Source organism: Gambusia affinis, linkage group LG04 (genome assembly GCF_019740435.1).
Source record: "Gambusia affinis linkage group LG04, SWU_Gaff_1.0, whole genome shotgun sequence".
Taxonomy (NCBI): Eukaryota; Metazoa; Chordata; class Actinopteri; order Cyprinodontiformes; family Poeciliidae; genus Gambusia; species Gambusia affinis.
Window position 1 is genome coordinate 17377051 of NC_057871.1, and position 19290 is coordinate 17396340.

Genomic DNA, 19290 nt, shown 5'->3' on the forward strand with positions numbered 1-19290 from the left:
TAAACGGTTAAACGCTCACTAAATCTAGCTAACTGTTTGTCTCACACACAACAGGGCATAAATAAGAGCAATGCAGTTGAACGAAATTTACACATTCCTCCCCTGCTAATCAGTAAAACAGAAAGCAGCTGCAATGACTCAAGGCAGGTGCGGAGACAAGGTGGTTGAACAAACAGTGAGATGAGCCAACTTCACCAGCAAATACAACCGTCTTCTACAATAAGCGTCTGACTTTACACTGGAGACAGATTACGTGTGATATTGGACAGGCAGACGTCACATTTGTAGAAGCGGATATGCTTGTCTGAAGTGGGTGTGTAATGTACGTGCACGTCACCGACTGTAAAAATAAACACCACCCAAAAGATTTGTTGTCGCTGAAATCGGAGTTTAGCGAATTTCACGCTACACGACTGCAAACGAGCGTGGAGTGACATTCCTTGCTGTATGCCGTCTGTGGGTGGCTTTCTGTCTCTGCAGAGAAATCACTTTGTTAAGCACAGCGCCTCCAAACAGAGCTCCTGCTGCAGGGATTCATTTACTCAAACTGATCCCCTCCTGCATGCCTACATGGATTTCACAGTGTCCCTGCATGGCATCACCTCGCTTCAGTTATGGTTTTAGGATGATCCCGAAAACCCTGTTAGGCTACCTCTTTATTGGCGGTTTTTTTTGTTTGTTTTTTTTTTAACTTCAGTAAATGGGGGAAATTCATGGTAAATTTTAACTTTGACGTTAGCCTGAAATAACGTGTTCGCGCCAGTGTGCAGATTCAGAAGATTCAGAAATAGGCCAGTTAGGGTTTAGAGGAGAGAGATGTTAGAGATTAAACAGACCTCTGTGGGGAGCAGGGCTCTTCTTCAGCAGTTTAAATATAACTCCCCTCTGGGGGAAACTGTGCAAGTTTGTGTGTCGGTGTGTTTTCAGGGGCGGGGTCAGGGGAGGTGAATGGATGCGTTGTTCAAATTGACTAGGCGTTATTAAAAAAAAAAACTAAAAAAAACTTTTACCCATTGTCCATGTTTTGTGGGCATAAATTGTTTATCCTGTGATTTTTATAACAAAAAGGAAATTAGTAAATTCTAGGATGTTGAGGCTAGTTTTGGAGAAGTCCTGAAAAATGACGGTAGATGATAACATCAGTATGTCAGAGTGATGTCTTCTTTACTTGTGGCGCTCTGGGAATAGTCAGCACGGTGAGGTCTGGCTCTGCCATCTGCTCAGGGTTAGTGTGTTTGTGTGTTTTCATATGTGACTTTGTAAATCAGTCAGCAGGTGGTGCACAGCATGCATAGTAATAATGCTTTAACCATGAGCTCAAATACCCAACATCCCACATGGGCAAAATATGACCCAAGAATCAGAGGTTTTAACATTGAAAATCAGCGGTCTAACCAAAAAGAAGTCTGTGGAAACCACGTCAAGTTGGTGAGTCTTCATTTAAATGAAAACAGCATGTTAAATGTCTTTTTTAATTAAGTTCCTAACTATGTTTTCTTCACCTTGGTGGGAAAGTTGTTTTTTGTAGAACCAGACAAAGAGAGTCCTGGTGGCTTCCTTTCTTTATCATTTCATTCTTTGGCAGTTTTCTTTTCATACCCAAAAAACTTGAGGTCAAAAAAGCAGCGTACCGTGGGATATATTCTTGTTTTCTCTTACAACCAATGAGGTTTTGTCTTTGCTTGGGCAGCAATGGTCTTTCTATAGTTGGTAGTAGGAAGAGAGCATGGCAGGAATTCCTTTACCTTTATTCCTTAACACCTAATCCGACAGGCATTCCCCAAATTATCCATATTTAGCTCTAAAATGATCTTTTAATTTTTTTTCCAATATGTTTCTGCTGGCTAATATTGGCTAGATTTTTTTTTTTTTTTTTATCTGGTCATCCTAACATGCAAAAGCTTGATTTGTGTTGCCTCAATTGTCAATCATTTTTTTGTCATTTTTCTGTAAGAATTGTCTAAATAATTTTCAACATGACATTTTCTTAAAAATAAAATGTAAAGAAAAACTATTTTTATCTTCTTTTTTTTTTTAATTGACAAATCTTTTACATTGCTTTATTGTTTTGCACAGTTTGAAATATTTCTTAAATAAAACATCTTCAGCTGCGCAAACATGAAAGATTTTTTTCCAAGCTCATTTCTTCACAGCTGGGTTAATAAGTCTAAAATCCCCCTACCACCAATTTGAAAACTGCATGTTTTCTGAATGAGGCCAAGATAAAGAGCTTAAAACAATAGGAGGTAATTTCCCTTTTCTTTCTCCGGCAAATCCGTTAATTGTCTGTCATTGTGATCATTTTCATAAGTTTTTCATAAGATGTTTCTTTGAAGAAACGCCACACTGCATTTTGTGGCCCTCTCTCCATCAGTCACTGGTTGTGAAGGGAAACCAGTCACAGGCCGCGAGCTGGATTACCACATGTCTGCACCTTCTCCACGTCCACAGCAGGGTCAGGGTGTGAAGTGTGATCCTGCAGGACATTGAGGCATAGATGAGCTGTGAAGCGTGCCCTTCATCAACCAGAGACGACACAGACTCGTTCCGTGCAGCCGCAGCACAAACCATCCCCAGCTGCGTCGCTGCCGCAGATCCGAACGCAGACGTGAGACGTCGTGCATACAGATGTGCTTTTCCGTTCGCCATGTCTGTGATCTCGCAGCTGTATTCTCTGTAAGAGTCTCCTCACCTATCCATACCTCTCTGCTTCCCCTCTCTCCTCTTTACACCGCCCTCCTCCCCCTCTCCTCCTTTCTTCTCGATCACACAAGTGGGTGACAGATGTGAGCGACGGTGTGGAGCACACAGACACCCAATGCTCTGTTGCCAGCCACCGCTGCTCCTCCAGGCTGCAACTATATGTGTTTTGTCAATGTGCAAGCTGCAAGGCTTCATGCAGTGCTGTTTTAATCTGTGTTTGTTTTCTGATTTCCACTGTGGGAGCCCTGATTTAGGTGTCTTCATGTGTTATTTCATAGCAGCAAACGCAACCTTTAATCTCTCTCCTGTGGGATTCATTTCAGGATGCAGATACACCTTTAAATACACGCGCACCTCCCACCTGCCCCCCTACACACACACACACACGCACACACACAGCAAATGCAGTGGCCACGTTTCTGCTACATGAGACCATGACAGTCTCACTAACGCACACAGGCAAGCACACACACACACACCCACACACACACACACACACTTCCGTTCACTTCAAGTGTAATGCAATCACCTGGGCTCTCCTTGCTTCCTAACTCAATAAAGCTGACAGGCTGCAATACACACATACACACAAACATCCTCCGGAGCGACCGGTAATACATTCAGCATCTCTTTGATTTCGTCCTTCTTTCTTATGCTGAGCAGCAGCTAAGAGAAGTAGCTCCTGTTGTGGATTGCTTTGAAAGTTTTGCGGTCTGAGTGGAGCTGGCGGTGTGTGCTTTTGGGGTGGGACTGAAGAGATGGAAAAAGATGGAACCAGCTCGAATCAAAATACACTCTTTAGAAACGATTTGTTTTAGCATTAGAGGAGTTGTTCGGGATTTCTAAATTAAGGTTGTGTAAAAGGGTTAAATGCAGTCAATATCTTCCTTTTAGTAGATAGCTCTCATTGCATCTAGGCCTGTCACAATAATCAATAAATGTTAATAGCATGATAAATTAAAACAAACTCAATAATTCCCAGTGGTATGATTTATCGTTTATCTCTTCTTTTTCTCTCTTTCTAAAAACTTGTTGATAAAAGTATTCAGTTTGACGCTTTGGTCTCAGTTAGCCCTTTTTTGAAGGACAATTTTGTCTACAAATATTTCAAAATTAATTTTAATTGTTGTTTTATTTATTCATTTTGGATATTTAAAATATTTCCCATTTCCAGTGTTAAATGTTCATTAGAACTGAAACTTTACTGATCTTTGAGAATGTTTTCTTGCATCATTATTTTGCCATTACCATTATATTACTTAAAAATGGTCTCAAAACAACATTATTGTTTATCACTATAACCGCTGGAACAATTTGTCGACCAGCAAAATTTGTTACCGTGACAGGCCTAATTTCATCTTCATTTAGTTTAAATCCGTGTCATTGGTACTGAGGCTGAAGCTAACGGCTAATATCAAATTCTATACTTATACACTGTGGGGAACGATCTAGGTACTACATGTACCAAGTGACAGTTTTATTCAGAAGGCCAAAATAGCTGGAGGATCTAAGTATTTTGTGATATGGCCACAAGAAGTAAAACTAATTTTCTATTTTTCTTTACATCTTACATTAGTAATTATTAAGCTCAGCACAGCTAGCATAACTGAAACAGATGTCTATGTGTTCCTGAAAGAAAGCCATAAGTTATAGTAAGACATTTCCCACTCCAGCATTTTCCGTGGCGGACTTTGGATCAAATGCCTGAAGGATAAATAAGACAACTTTTCTTTACGCTATTCAGCCATCCTGTTATCTGTTCAAGCTCTACTCTCTCTCTCGCTCTCTTGCAGTCAGAATAAACCGCAGACGTGTCTCAGCGTTTCATAAAAAATTGCGTTGTTGTTACTGAACGCCTAGTACGCATTACTGAAAATATTACTTTTAGAGGCTGGTCAAGCTGAAAATTGCCTGATTTTCAGTGATTCTCTAATAAGGCGGTCTTCACTTAAAATGCTTTTAGACTTCAAGTCTCTCCGTCACTTTATCAGATCAGAAACCCTTGAAATGTTTTATTCTCTATACACAGGAAGTTCACTAGTCTGCTCTAGACAGAAGTGTCTCCTCTCTGATTCAGATTTGACAGTGTAATAGTGTACACTATTGTGATGTTTTCGGGTATGGAGCGTATTAAGACTTGGTCCTTCTCAGATTAGCCATTAGCTTCAGCCTGTGGGACCAGCTAATCTGTATTTATAGTAAATGAATACACAGAGAGAAAGAGAGCTACTGAAGTGATCGTCTGATAAACCCAGTTAGGAAAGATTACTAAGGACTCTGACTTGAGTGTAACTCTGTGTTTTTTGTATGCACACTGTGTGAGATTTGTTGGGGTCTGCCCAGCGCTTCGAAGGGTGACAAGGCACGGTGGCCATAACTGGTCCTCCGAACGCCATCTGCTCATCGCCGCAGCTACTGTTGCCAGGGTACCTGCTCTCCTCCCTTCCATGGCTCATCACCTCCAAGCTCAGACTTGATTTTTTTTTTCCTCCCTAAACGAGATCAAAACTCAAAGTCTCCCGCTTAGTCCCTCATCCTGTTCTCCTGCCTCCTTTCTCAGCTCACACATAAGCATGATGATTTATTTTCTCTTTTCTTTTCCCATCAGGAAGATGCATTACTTCCACCAAAAGCTTTTATTCCGTATGTCCATCTTTTTTGTTTAATCCTTATTTGTGCGGACATGATGCTCTCTGAAGAGAGAAAGGAGAAAGAGAGTTTGGAGGAGGCGATGTTTAGAGAAAAGGGAAGAAAAGAGGAAGAGTGAGATGGGGAGAGAGGGACAGATCGTAGATCAGAACCGTCATGATTGAGCCATCTGCTGAGAGGAGGCCACTGAGACTCACTCTCTCTCACACACACCCACACGCGCACACACACACAAATTCCTGAGATTAAAGATCTCCACTGCCACCTGTTGGTAGATTCCCAACACCGCATGCTCTGCAGGCAATCATCTGACTGCTCTGCCTCCATCAAGGCACAAACAAGCGGAGATGAGACACGTATCTGTGAACATCGATCAGTCTGGTCTGCTTGTCTGTTAAGCCGGTCTTGAGCGGCTGACTCTGTTTGCTCTGCAGGGTGTTTTGGTGCTCTAATATACAAGCTTTATCTTCACCTTCCTCCTCTCTAAGAAGAGCAGAGTCTCAACACGGATTATGAGGCTTTGACTCTTTCAGAACATGTCGAGGACGGTTGTATTTTAGAGAATCTAACCAAGACTATGATTCGGCACCGTAATCCCATTTTTGCTGTTTCCTGCTCGCCTGCAGGCAAATGTGATTTGTTGTACAAAGTCTGATGACCTGTGTTGTTGCCGTTTTATATCTGCAAAGTGCAAACACTTTGCATTGGCCCTGAAATGTTCCTTCTGCTTCCATCTTTTCAATTGCTGGCAAGCCTAAACGTTGTCCACTCTTGCTCTGCTGCCTAACCTTTAATAGACCCATAAACGCTGCACTCCCATTGGCCAGAGCAGGCCATTTCATCCTATTACAGATTAGCATACGGCCGAGTGGAGAGGGAAGTGCTCTTTATATGATAATGAGGAGCTAATGTATGCAGAGAGGACAAACCAGCGCCCCACTGGGAGGACTCAGGGTGGCCCACGACTGTCTTTAGTTTTGACTGTCTCTCTTTGTGAGCTGAAAACCACCAAACACAGATGGAATAAAGCTGCCACTGTACGTTGATATGGTTTTGCGAGTGCACTGAATATTTCTCTCATCTCCACCTGATTCCCGTTGTGTCGTGAGCAGTCAGTGACTCAGAGCAGGATGTTTTTATCGCCTGAAATCACTTCATTAAGCGATGAGATGCTAATGGGACGGTTTTTATTGGGTTTTACCCACTCTGCGTAAACAAGAACATAAATAAGACTTGGAAATTTTAATTTCTTTTGAGTGAGAGAGGATTACAGTTCCCCACTTTTCTGCCTCGGCAGAGAGGGAAAAGAGGCTGTGGGGAAACCGATCCCAGCATGGCATCGACAGTTTGTACCAGTTTGTACAGATTAGCATCTTCACATCTAAAACCCGTAAACACAGTGCCCATGTCGGAACCCTTTGCATAACAGTCTATTGTTGTTTTTAGTTTGGCACATTTATGAATTATGAAGATGAGTAAACATAAAAATGCAAAAATCTTGTTAGTTTATCATTTGCTGAAAAACATTATTATACCGAATTTCTGTTTAATTTTATTCAAATGCAAGTTGAAGCTTTTGAAATATGACATAACTCTAAACGAAGCCTTTTTAAAAGCAATATAAACCTTGTTTGTCTTCAATTTAGAGCTGCGGCCAAAGTAAAGCTACGTTTACTCGTTAGTATTTCGCTGGAAAAAATGTGATTCGTGCTTCCATTACGTCACATCCAGGTCGCCGCAGCGTACGTCAATCTGGATCGGTTACAAAGTGTGCAGATTAAACTGGCTTTCCATATTTTAAATTGAATTCAGGATGTTTTTTCTTCTTTTTTTTAATCTCTTAAGGCTTTCAAAGGGTCTGATCCAGTCTTTCCTAACTGATCTTTTTAACATCTTCTCACCAGGGAGAACTTTCTGAATCCCTTATATTTTCCAGGAACTGGACTGAAATGTGAAGGTTGATCAGGCTTAATTTTCAGGTCCATTGTGGGTGCACTTGTTAAACCAGAAATATTAGTGTCACCACGTAATGTTCATTGTTTTTGCTTGGTTTTTGCTCCAAATAGAGCATAAGACTATGGCAATGGCTTTTATTAGTAACTTTTAATTGTCATTGCTTGATTGTTCTTAAAATGTGCTTTTTGAATAAACTTGTTATTCAAACTGACTTGTATGATGATGTGAAGAGTAAGTTGACTTATTATGAAAATACTGCTTATTTGACTGTGTTTAGTGATGGTTGTTTATTCTTATTTGATTATTTTTTTTGTGATCTATAAAGTTCTTTATAATTGCACATGTATTTGTTAAACACAAAATAAAAGCTGTGTTTAAGTACATTTTAATAGTTTTTTTGCTTAGTTGGACGGCAGTAAAACGTTACCATATTACATGTTACAAAGTGTTAACTGAAGGTGTAGTAAAAAGAGATGGCTTGTTTCAAAGATTAAGCATTTAATTTTAAATCTATTCACCATGAAACAAATCCAGACTGCTAAAAAGTCAGATATGAGCAAGGAGCTTTAGAAAATCTAGTTTTGGTTAGTATTAGACTAATTCTCCCTCTTTTATCCTAAGACACAAATATTTAATTTCTCAAAGCTTTAATGTTAATCATATAATTACCTGTTCAGCAGTCTTGCTGACCTGTTGCTTTCTTCTTCTCTGATGTTGCAGGAGCAAGGCGTGGTGGGAATGTCCCGGCCACCCGGTGCAATACCCCCTCCTCACCCAGCTGGGGGCGTTGCCTCTGGCGTGGGCCCCAGCCAGGGGTCAGGTCCACCTCCAGTCTACCCCAGCAACCAGCAGGCGGCCATGATGAAGCAGATGATGGTGATAGAAGAGAAGAGGATGCAGATGCAAATGATGGAGCAGCAGAAGATCCAGAGGCAGCATCTTCTGGTCGAACAGGTGACAGAAGGACTTTGCAGTCGACCTCCGCCTGTGTGTGTGCAGCAGCTGACGCCCTCATGTTCCTGACTGAAGTCAGGTTGCATGTTTAATTACTCACATCCAGCCCTCTCCTCACCATTTCCTTTTCATCTCTGAAATGCGTGTGTGTGGGTGTGGGCGTGTGTGTTTGGCTCGCATGCCTCCTACTGTGATAATGTAGCGTTTGCTTTTCATTTCTCCTTCTGAGAGGAATCAAGTGGTAAAGAGTTCTGAACTATGATGTTGCTATCCACCATGTGTCTTTTAATTGGATCAGCAAATAGGAAACACACACAGACCCACAAACACAGGAGTGTGTACCGAGAACTCACACTGCCGCCGTCTGACTGGATATTATTAGGACTGAATCATTTTTGTTTTCTTTTTAGTAATTAATGCATCAGTTATTCTGATAATCAATCAGACAAAAAGAAATGCCATATTCTTCCAATTTTTCATTTGACTACATAAAAAGATGCAAACAAGCAAATTTGGACAATACTGTACATTTGCCTAAAATGCAATAACATACAATTCATTTAGTGTTTGATCATATGAAGCAAATGATGCGTCTGCATGTGAAAACCTCCATCCTTCCTGCTTGATTTAACATACAGTGTAGAGCTAATCAGTTGACAATTTTTTTTAACTAGGTAATTAATAAATTTCTATAGAAAAAGTGCTTAATAGGAGAATTTTTTTAGAGAAAATACTATTACGGAACTTGAACCAGTTGAAGCTAAAACTACGTCACTTCAGGAGTTCATGGTAGAAGATTTTTGGAAAGGTTTTTTTTTTATCTTAAGTGCAAAATATTAAAGTTTTTTTGCACGGTTTTGATTCAGTCCACTTTATATCATAATTGAAGGTGTCACTTGGTGTATGTCTGTGCCAGCTTTGCATTTATAGACACTGAAATGTTCGCCCATTCTTGTTTGCAAAATTGCTAAGGCTCAAGCTGGAGAGCAATTCTCATCTCCTCCCATCTATTCAGTTGAATTTAATTCAACTATGACTAGGGCCTTTCTAACACATAAATATGTATTGTTGCTTTGACTGCATGCTTAAGATCGCTGTTCGACTGGAAGGTGAAGCAGTAGCCCTAAATCTCCACATCTGTGTTCCTTGATCTTCGTGATGCTGTGGGTTCACGAATGATCACTAGTAAACATCTGCAGCCTTCAACAAACAGCTAGACTTATGCTTAAATTAAAATATACAATTATTAACTTTCTTAGATGATATCTGAAGGCTCTTATTTATACAATGTTTAATTTAGGGGTATCAGATTAAGGAGAGATCAAACTCTGAGGAGGCCACATCTTTCAGATTGCAAATCAAATTTGGAGAGCTTCATGTTGGTTTAGCACATAAAAATAAAATAAATGAAAGTATGTTGCAAGAGAAATTTCAACGGCCGTCATTAATGTTGCAAGGCCCTTTTCTCCGATTCAGCCCTTTTCTTCAGTATCAATTTAACTGCCATCTGTGTACGCCCAGCAGTGCCAACACCTGTTTCTAACAGGTTGAACATCTGCCTGAAAAAAGATCAACATCTGTTAGTATCCAAGACCCGTCTGATCTTTACTGTGCCAAAGTCTGCGTCTTCTGTATCAAGCGCCTGTTTGGCCTCAGATACGAGTCCAGTCCTCACAAGGCCAGCGTTTATTTTTGCTTTAACAAACAACTGGTTAACCTCACCTCTACCAAGCATCTGTCTTACATTTACCTTAACAGCATCATTTGCTGCAAGCGTCTGCCCAACTTCCACAGCACCTACATCTGTCTTTTTCACATAACATCTGTTTCAATTATCCCATGCCAAACACCTGGATCATCATAGCTAAGGGGCTGTGAACCATCTCACTTTAAACTAATCTTACAACTGTGGCATCTCTAGTTCCAGCGGTTGTCAACATCTGCTTAGTTCATTTTGGAACAAAGGTGTGTCACTGAATTTCTCAGCTTTTATGGTAGATACCTCAAAAACGTGTTATATAGAGCACAAGGTCATAAAGGGAGAGGCGAAATTTTGTTTGGCCATCGGCAAGCATACCTGAACCAATCCTGTGCAGAGTACAACCTATCGTACGACGTAAAGTTATCATCTTTAAACAGGCATTGTGTTAACATAAGCAATTTATCGCTGTAATAGAGATGCTGTAGAGATTAAAAAAAGATTCAATTGAAGTTTTTGAGCATTTCTGGGGATCAGAGATCATAAGTCCTCCTTCCTTATGTGCACTTAATTTAACCCAGATTAAAACTGTTTAATGTTTTGCTCTGAAGCTACAGAAATCCCTCTCAGGCTTTATTTTACAATCAAAATGCTTCCTTAACTCAGTTGTTAATAAAATTGAAATCATACTGTGAGGTCTGCATTATACCAGGAAAACATTTCATGAGCTTTAGGATTTTGGTCATTTGCTATAATTTTTCTCTGTATCAGCATTTTCGGAATGTGCTGTTGGACCTAAGTAGTTAGTGTGTTTGCTCACAAAAATTAATCTTTGGTTCATACTCGAAATTGATCTTATATCTAAAGTGAAACTTTGTTTTATTTGGCTTTTCCACCTCTTCATTTTTTTTTTTTATGAACGGTGCTGCATGATGATGTCAAGTCCTAAACAGATGGATCTGACCTGAGAGAGGGTTGTGCAGTTCTAACATCTGCTCATAATTATTTGTATTTGTGTGTGTCTGTAGCTCCAGCAGCAGCAGCATCTCCCCAGACAGATGGGCCAGGGCCAGAGGAATCCATACCCCCAAGTCAATCAGTACCAAGGTAAAACACGCAAAATACCCGAGTCCATTCCATAAAAAGGCAGCAGGCAGACAGACAGTCTCATCTACAAGGCTCATCCTCACATTTCATCCCATTACAACCACAACCTCAATGTATTCTATTGGGATTTCTACCAAAGAGAAGTGCACTTTTGTGACACTGAGGGGGAAATGACACATTGTGACAAACACTTTTTCTGGGCAAGACGATGACGCTAAATATCAGTCCAGAGCTACAATGCAAAGATTTAGTTCAAAGCGTATTTATGTGACGGTCTGGCCTAGTCAAAGTTCAGACTCAAAGATAGCTGAAAATCTTTGAGAAGATTTTAAATTGAATCTGCCCAGAAGCTTTGGCTATTTTGCAAAGAATAGACTGTAGTGGAGACACACCCCAAATATTAGCAGGTGTAATTAAAGTAAAAGGTAATTCTGAAACGAGTGTAGACTGAAGGAGTCAGAATACAAATGCACAACTTACTTTTCAAGATTTTTGTTTGCAAAATAATTTGAAAACTATCATTTTTTTCTTCCATTTCTTACTGCTTTGTATTGATCTCTCACATACAATAAAAATAAAATGCATTGACATTTGTGGTGATAAATGCTAAATGTGAAAATGAGTCCTGTTGCGACTGACTGTATCTCCAGCTGTAGCTTGTCTAATAAGTTGACATATAATATAGACAACCAGCATAAAACTGTTTCTGCATCGCCCTCAGCTCACTGGTTAGAATCTAAAAGCAGCTCTGACCAAATATTCCTGTCAAACCCATCCCTGTCGCTTTTATCTGCCTCAGTCAGATATACATCAGTCATCTCTGAGTTGCTCTTTCTCCTCTCTTCTGCCTCATTCTCTCTGGGAAAAAAAAAACCCTTCCTGATCTGCCTGTTACCAAGGCAACTTGTCCGTCCTGCATCCCCCAGAGTTCCGGTGAAGTCAGTGAGATGGATGAGATGAGGGAAGTGGGAGGGGAAGAGAGGGAGGGGGGGACTGGCAACAAGAGGAAGAGGTAGATGGTCCTGGTAGGTAGAACCTGAGGTTGGGAATGGAGGAGGAGTGAAGATGAGTGGGTGAGAGGATGATGGAGAGATGGAGGAGGGGAGTCAACACTCAAGCCATTTATAGCCATTAGTCTGTCTGCAAGTCTGGGAAGGTAAGGTGGAGAGGAAGATGATTCCAGATGAAACTGTTGCAGATATACAGCCAGAGTAACGCTGTGCGGTTTAAGGAAAACATGTGGCATATGATAATATTGGTGAATGTTGCCACAAATAAACAAATCATTAATAAGTCTTAATGTTCGTAGAAAACATAGACCTCAGAAATTTTGCAAACAATTCAGCAAATTTCCAGCTTCTTTGGGATGGTGGCCAGAAGTTTCTCGAACCTCAGTGGCATGAGTCAACAGAGATTCAATAAAATCCATTCAAAGCAATTTGAGCAACTTACGCTGTCTTGTTGAAAATAAATGTTTTACATTAAGGAGGTTTTACCTGCTACTAAATAGTGAGGTTGAGTTATATTTGAGTTAATATGTTATGTTGATGGGGGAGGGAAGCAATATGTGGATAATGTCTCCGTTTCAAAACTCAGCTGTGAGATAACTGATGGATAAAACTGAAGAATTTAAAGAGTCATCATCTTGTTCAGCTGTCCTGACTGAACAAATACATATACAATTGCTATAATTATTATATTGAAGCATGTATGCATGCCCTCTTAAATGTAGCATCTAACTAGTCCACTTTGATTGCGGTTTTGCGCAAATTGTCTTAGCTATAGCATTCATGAGTTTCTTCCTACTCATGAGCCTGGATTGCATTATCCATCAAGTTCTCACTCGTCTGTTACATTTCAGGTCTGAGCTTTAAGAAGAGGGATTAGTGGCATGGTGTCAGTATTGGGTCTATTAAAGGATTTAGAGCCATTTTCACTTCCTCAAGCTCCTCCAGTTACGCTTTAATAGGAGAAACTGTGAAAATGAGTTGCTGGTGCTCAACCATGTTCATCTGTGTCATGTTTTGGCGAACCGAGGTAGACGGGACATATTTTTTGAGATTCAGGAGTTCATTTGTCACACGCTCTGTTACGCATGCATAGCATACAGTGAAACATGCCCTGAATCACTCTTTGGCTGGAGGATAGAACAGAAGGAAAATATGAAACTAGAAATCACAAGTGGCAACCCAGGAAATATGCTGAGGAATAAGCAGGGAGGAAAAATGAGCAACTGTGACTGTTGTCGTGGGTAGATCGCTGGCTGAACACAAATTTTCAGTGTTGCCTTTTATCAACAGTGGATATTGCATCTGAATGATGAAATAAATAATAAATAAAAAGACGGTTACTGGGGTGGGAATCGCCTTTGATCATTTTAATTATTTGATTCGTAGGTCCTGTTGGTTACAATTGTGAGACCAAGATCTGATGCTGATGATCAGAATGCTTTTTACAGCGGCCATGAAGCCATGTGTCACTGGGTGGCAAATCCACTTGTGACCTGAGAAAGTATGTGACTAGAGCAGGTGAGGTCATCTGTAAGATGAATCCAGGTGTGTGATACTGTTTATCTTTTTCCACTGGACCATCTCCAATGAAGAGAGGAGAAGAGAGTAGAAATGACTTCTTTCTGTAGTGGTCCACCACCGTCTCCCCTGTTTTATTCTGACATTCAGGAGGAACTGGTTTTTTTTTCCTGGTATCTTCTGACCTGTAACTCCACATCTTCCATAAAATCTGGCTCACGGTTGTTTGAACTATGAGGACGGAGTCATAATTATAGTGGAGCCCCACAACAACCTTGTGGGACTCCAGTTTGGAGGTTGATGGTCCTGGACAATTATCTGAGGGGAAGTCCAGCACCATACAAACAATTTTATAAACATAATTCCTAAACCTCAGCATTTATTTGTTGATTTTTTTTGTCTATCCCCATTTGTCTCTCTTTTTTTTATTGTTCTAACATCTCTTTAATTTCCATTCATAGGCCCTCCACAAGATCTGGCATCCAGAAGCCAATCACTCCAAAATATGCGGTCCTCTCGACTCCTCCAGCAGCAGCAGCAGCACAACCAGCAGCAGATGGTCCAGATGAATTCTGTTCAGGGTCAAGGTGGCCCAGTGGGACCTCAAGCCGACATGGGACTATCCTATGGCACCCAGGGGTCCAACCAGGGAGCCTTATATGGCCTCAACCCTTCGATGAGCCAAATGATCCACCAGCAGCAGCACCAGAACCAAAGCGTCCAAGCCTCCATGGGTCTTCCACCGCAGCACAACCCTGCCGGAGGGCCTCCTCGGCAGGCAGGTGCAGGTCCTGGACTCGGAGGTATGCCCGGGGGCCCCGGGAGCAGCGGGGCTGGAGCTTATGGAGGGCAAGGGATGTTAATGAACTCCATAACTCAGCAGCCCCTCAAAGGCCCTGCCAAAGCCCAGTCTCAGAGACTGCAAAGCATGCTAGGAGGCGGAGGAGGCGGAGCTGGGATGGCGGCTGGCGGTTGGCCGCAGCAGCAAGGACAAGGTCTGCAGGCCATGGGGGGAGGAGTCGGAAGGACTACAGGAGGAGCAGGAGGGGATATGGTGGGGTTCACCTCCTCCCAGGGTTATGGTATGCAGCCGGGGCAACCTCCACGTATGACCAAGCAACACTTTCCAGGTTCTGGACAGGCTGGCCAGGGAATGGACCCCAGAGTGGGCAACCCGGCTGCAAGTATGGGCAGCCCAATGATGCGCCCTCACATGGGTAATCAGCCGAGGACCAATCAGCCCCGACCCATGGTCATGAACCAGGGGATTAGCCAAGGGATGATGGCTCAGGGGATGTCTGGGATGGGGGCGTTTGGGCCAGGTCCAGGAGGCCCAGGAATAGGGGGAGGAGGAGGGGGACCCTATGGACCAGGAGGAGTTGCAGTTGGGGGTCAGCCACAGGGCTACCAAAGGACAGCCAATCAGGACATGTCATCCTATGGGTACGGGGGCGGGCCCTCAGGAGGGGGAGCCTTTGGTTTGGGTGACGGATCGGGGGCGGAGCTGGACTCGGGCGACGGGTGGATGGACGAGCTTTTCCAGAACCAATAGCCAATGGGGAACATTTTTAAAATGAACTCAACTTTGGGACATAACCTGAGAAAGTCCAACAGAAAGGATGACACGACATAGACTGGCATGTTTTGTTTTGTAAAACATGAGAGAGATTATAAATAAGTTCTGGTATTATGTTTTCTGTGTGTACGTGTGTGTGGGCGTGTGTGTGTTTGAAATGGAAGGCGCTCTCACATGTCTTGTGCATATTATTGAAAAACAATATAAGAATAAGCAGGTGTGTTTTGTTAGTTTCACTCTTTTCTCCACTAGAGTAAATTTTCCTCATGTTCTAGTGTTTGAAAGCGATTCCCGTTTACACCGCTTAACTTTGAACCCGAGCTTTTCGATATCATTCTCAAGACGACAATTTATTTGTGTGACACCCTGCTCAGTGCTTCAGATCTCTGAACTTCATCCTCTTAATGCTCCCATTTCCACTCTCAGCTTTGTTTCCCCCACAAATATACATACACTCTCACCCAAATCTGTACCTCTACTCTCCCTGCAGAGACTCGTTCATCACTCACAGCACTCTTTTCTCTGTTTATATTGGGCACAACAGGACAAATGATGTTCCGCTATTGTGCAACACAAGCATAGTCTAGCCAACCTCTTGTGCTTTTTGCTAGGCAACCCACCCATAATTTCTCCTTCTTTTTTTTTTTTTTTTTTTTGAGGGAGTTTGTTTCATTTCCTGCATTGTGTAGCACTGTATAATGGTTTTGAGTGAAGAGAACAAAGTGAAGAACAGGGGTGGGATAGGACAGACAACTACAGCACAGCATGCACAGTGACAACAAACAAAGACGCTAACATGTGGACCAGTCTGTGGGACAACAAGCCGCATCCCATACATCAGCCAAAAATGATCACTGGGCACTGAATGTACTCAAACACCACAAGTGACTTTATTTTTGCTTTGAGGGGGAATTCTTAAAGAAGCTCACCTGCAGTGCCTTGCAAAACTCCTTCAACTTTTTCATATTTAGTCATGTTACAGTCCCAAACTTTAATGTTTTTTTTTTTTTTTTTTTACATGGATTGGATATTATTAACCAACTCAAGGTGAGGCAAATTTGGGGAAATAGAAGGAAAAGTAGACTGGGTTTTCAAAATTGTTCACAAATAAATGTTGTAATGTATGGCAGGCATCAACACCAGAGGGATGGTGTTTGTAAAACGTCTTGCCACAGATTCCAAATTGGATTTTAGTGTGAATTTAAATGTCTGATCTGAACTACTACACTGTATCTCAAAGTGGTAGTGAATACAAAAAATAGACGACAGACCATTAAATTTTTTTTATATATATATTTTGTGAAATTAAAAACCATGCATCATTTTTCTTCCAATTGCAGTTATGTTCATCGCTGTGCTGGTCTATCATCACAAAAATCCCAATAAAATAGTCTAAAGTTTGTGCCTATAACGTGAAAAAAATGCTAAAAATATATATATATTGAGGAGTACGAATACCTTTGCAAGGCAGTGTAGTTTATTCCTGCTTTATCTCTAACATCATCGCAGGCTCTGTCCGTAGCCTACAGTATGTCTGTCCATCCTCCTGTCACAGTACAGCCTTCCCATCAGCCCTGCTTTACATCACAGCTTCTCAGCTGCAAACTGAAACTGTGCTGCACTATTAGGAAAAAAAAAAAACACAAGCATCCCTGTTTTAGTTCACAAACCACTGCTCAAAAATTTGATTTTGGCCTTACAGGCCAACAATATTTAGCTATAAAGGTTCGCAGTGGTTCTACGTCCCTGTAGGAAACTGTTGGCTTTATGTCAGCTGCTCATGCAGAATCCACCATCACCTTCATCAGACTGCCTCATCTTGAGCCCTGAAATGTACACAGAAAGATTTAACATAGGTTTTGTTGCTGTGGTCCTTGTCCACATGTTGCATCTCTAAATGTTTTGTATTATTCGGTGAAAGACAAGAGTGTCTGTTTTTAGGACAATGATGTAACCTACAAAACCAAAAAAGCCTTCTGTTCTTATGGTTGTTGTCGTCGTCGTAAAATCCAGCCCTTTAATAGAACTCAGTCGTCCTGTAAGCGTTGCAAATGAGGCTCTATTTTTTTGTTAATTTTAATTTTTTTTCTTTTTTGTCACATGCAAATATGTTTGTGGGGTTGTAGCACTCAACCAGTTTTCATCAAGGAAAAATGGTTGAATAATTTAGACCCCGTATCAGCGCTTTAAACTCTCAGATTGTCGAGTCTGCTTTCCAGGACAAAGAAAAAAAAAAAAAAAAGGAATTTCATTCTTCCAGAACTCCGACGTGCGCCCAGGCAGGCTCGGACTTCAGTTCCACGCCAAAGTGGAAGGGGAAAGGTGTTTGAAGGCCCTCTGTGTCTGTCTTGTCCTTTTTAGAAGTGAGAGCTCTGAGATCTGGTTTGGAAATTATTTCAGACGGAGAACAGAAGCTTCCTCCAAATATCACAATACTGGGACCAAGTCTGTAGACAACATTTTAACAAAAATGGTTGTTGTTGATGTTCTTTGTTTTTATTTTATAATTTTTTTTTTTTACTGGTGCTGACATATATATGTGATTATGAGGAAAAAAAGTATATAAAAGATGATGGCTATTTGTAAATATGTTTTTACAGGTTTAAATACATCAGATATTACAGTCTCTACTCTGTAAAGAATTTACTGTTTGTTGAAAAATAGAGAAGTATTTTTATTTTTTATTTTTCGGTTTCACTTTTAATCCATCTGAGCTATGCCATTGCACTTCAGACAATGTCTTACTACTAATTTGTATTGTAAACCTCCTCTTTTTTTTTTTTTTTTAGTTTGAGATTTTGTTCTTAAGCAGTGCTTACTTCTTTTTATCTTGTACAGAATATTGAAATGTTAACAAAAGAGAATTACAGAAGATTTTTTTTTCAAAAAGATACAATAAAGAGAGAATGTTCTCGCTGGTCATATTAAACTGATGTTTTGTTGTTTATTGGGTTCTTTTGAATTGTCAACACCTTTAGGTATCTACAGTCATTCTTTGTATTATAAGAAATCATGTTTTTTCCCAAATATTGACACTTTTGTCCTCACTCTCCTTTAAAGGACTCATATGTTCATTTCACTCCATTTTTACTTAAAATAAGCAATTGTCAAACAGTTAGTATGCAATACAAAAAGATTCCCAGTGTTTTTAAGAGAGAAACAGGCCCACAGCATCACTGCTCCTCTGCTGTACTTAACAGAGGGGTTTTCGATCAACATCAACATGTTCATGCTTCATTTTTTGCCAAGCTGTTCTGGAGTGTTGCCAAAATGTTCAGTTGAAAAGAAATCACATATAAATATATTACAAAAACACTCCAAATACAAAACTCAGGAATTAAAATTCCACAACTACAAACAAATGACCAGCATCTGAAAAAATAATCTGTTCTCCATTTTGAGTTAACATTTTAACAGCAACTTTGTGTTGCTGAAAGAGGTGAACACACAATGCATTAAACATTGTTGCAAATATTGAAAAATAAAGGCGGTAGTATTGTATGTCAAGGTAGCTGTTGAGTATTGATAATTCAGCTGCATTTGCTCATTTAGACAGACCTGGGATTCTTGCCTCTTTTAGACCAGCGGTCTAAAAGAGTTATGCACATCATGCAAAATCACACTACAGTTACATGACAGTCTTCACCAGCAAGGGTTTTCTGTACAGTTCCTGTGCATCAACTTAAATGACAAACTTCTTAAGACCTACATTTCCTCGACATTCAAGATGGATCTGTTTCTCAAGCCTTGCTGTCTTGTTTGCCTACACATAGCATCACTGCCAACAAACTATATCCGGAGAGCCTGTTGTATCCTAATTAGCAGAATGGATGCATGTGTTTGGATTGTCACTTGGATCATCACCGTTATAATAACTGGATTGAGTACTTCCTGTGTTTGCAGAAAATCTTTCGGTTTCAGGATCTGGAGACAAATGCACAATGAGACTTCCCTATCACTGTAATGAACTGTCACTCTGATTTGCATGATTAAAATTATACCTGCAAAGGAATCAAGCTATGATTCTGCTTGATTGGATCAAGCCAGTGGATCACTGGCTCTGCATTGGCATCAACAGACAAAGCCCTTATGCTGTTAAGGAGTATCCTTGTTAAATC

The 19290-nt window shown here is 40.8% G+C and overlaps 1 protein-coding gene across 1 annotated transcript in view; it reads left to right on the forward strand.

The window, feature by feature from the left end:
• Window positions 1–18090, forward strand: part of maml3 (mastermind-like transcriptional coactivator 3) — a 111867-nt gene extending 93777 nt beyond the window's left edge. Inside the window, exons 4-6 of the mRNA XM_044115064.1 lie at window positions 8029–8262; window positions 10990–11068; window positions 14058–18090. Of these exons, the coding sequence (XP_043970999.1) occupies window positions 8029–8262; window positions 10990–11068; window positions 14058–15148 (1404 nt within the window). The 3' untranslated portion in view covers window positions 15149–18090. The remainder of the gene's footprint in view (window positions 1–8028; window positions 8263–10989; window positions 11069–14057) is intronic.
• Window positions 18091–19290: the final 1200 nt, after the last annotated feature.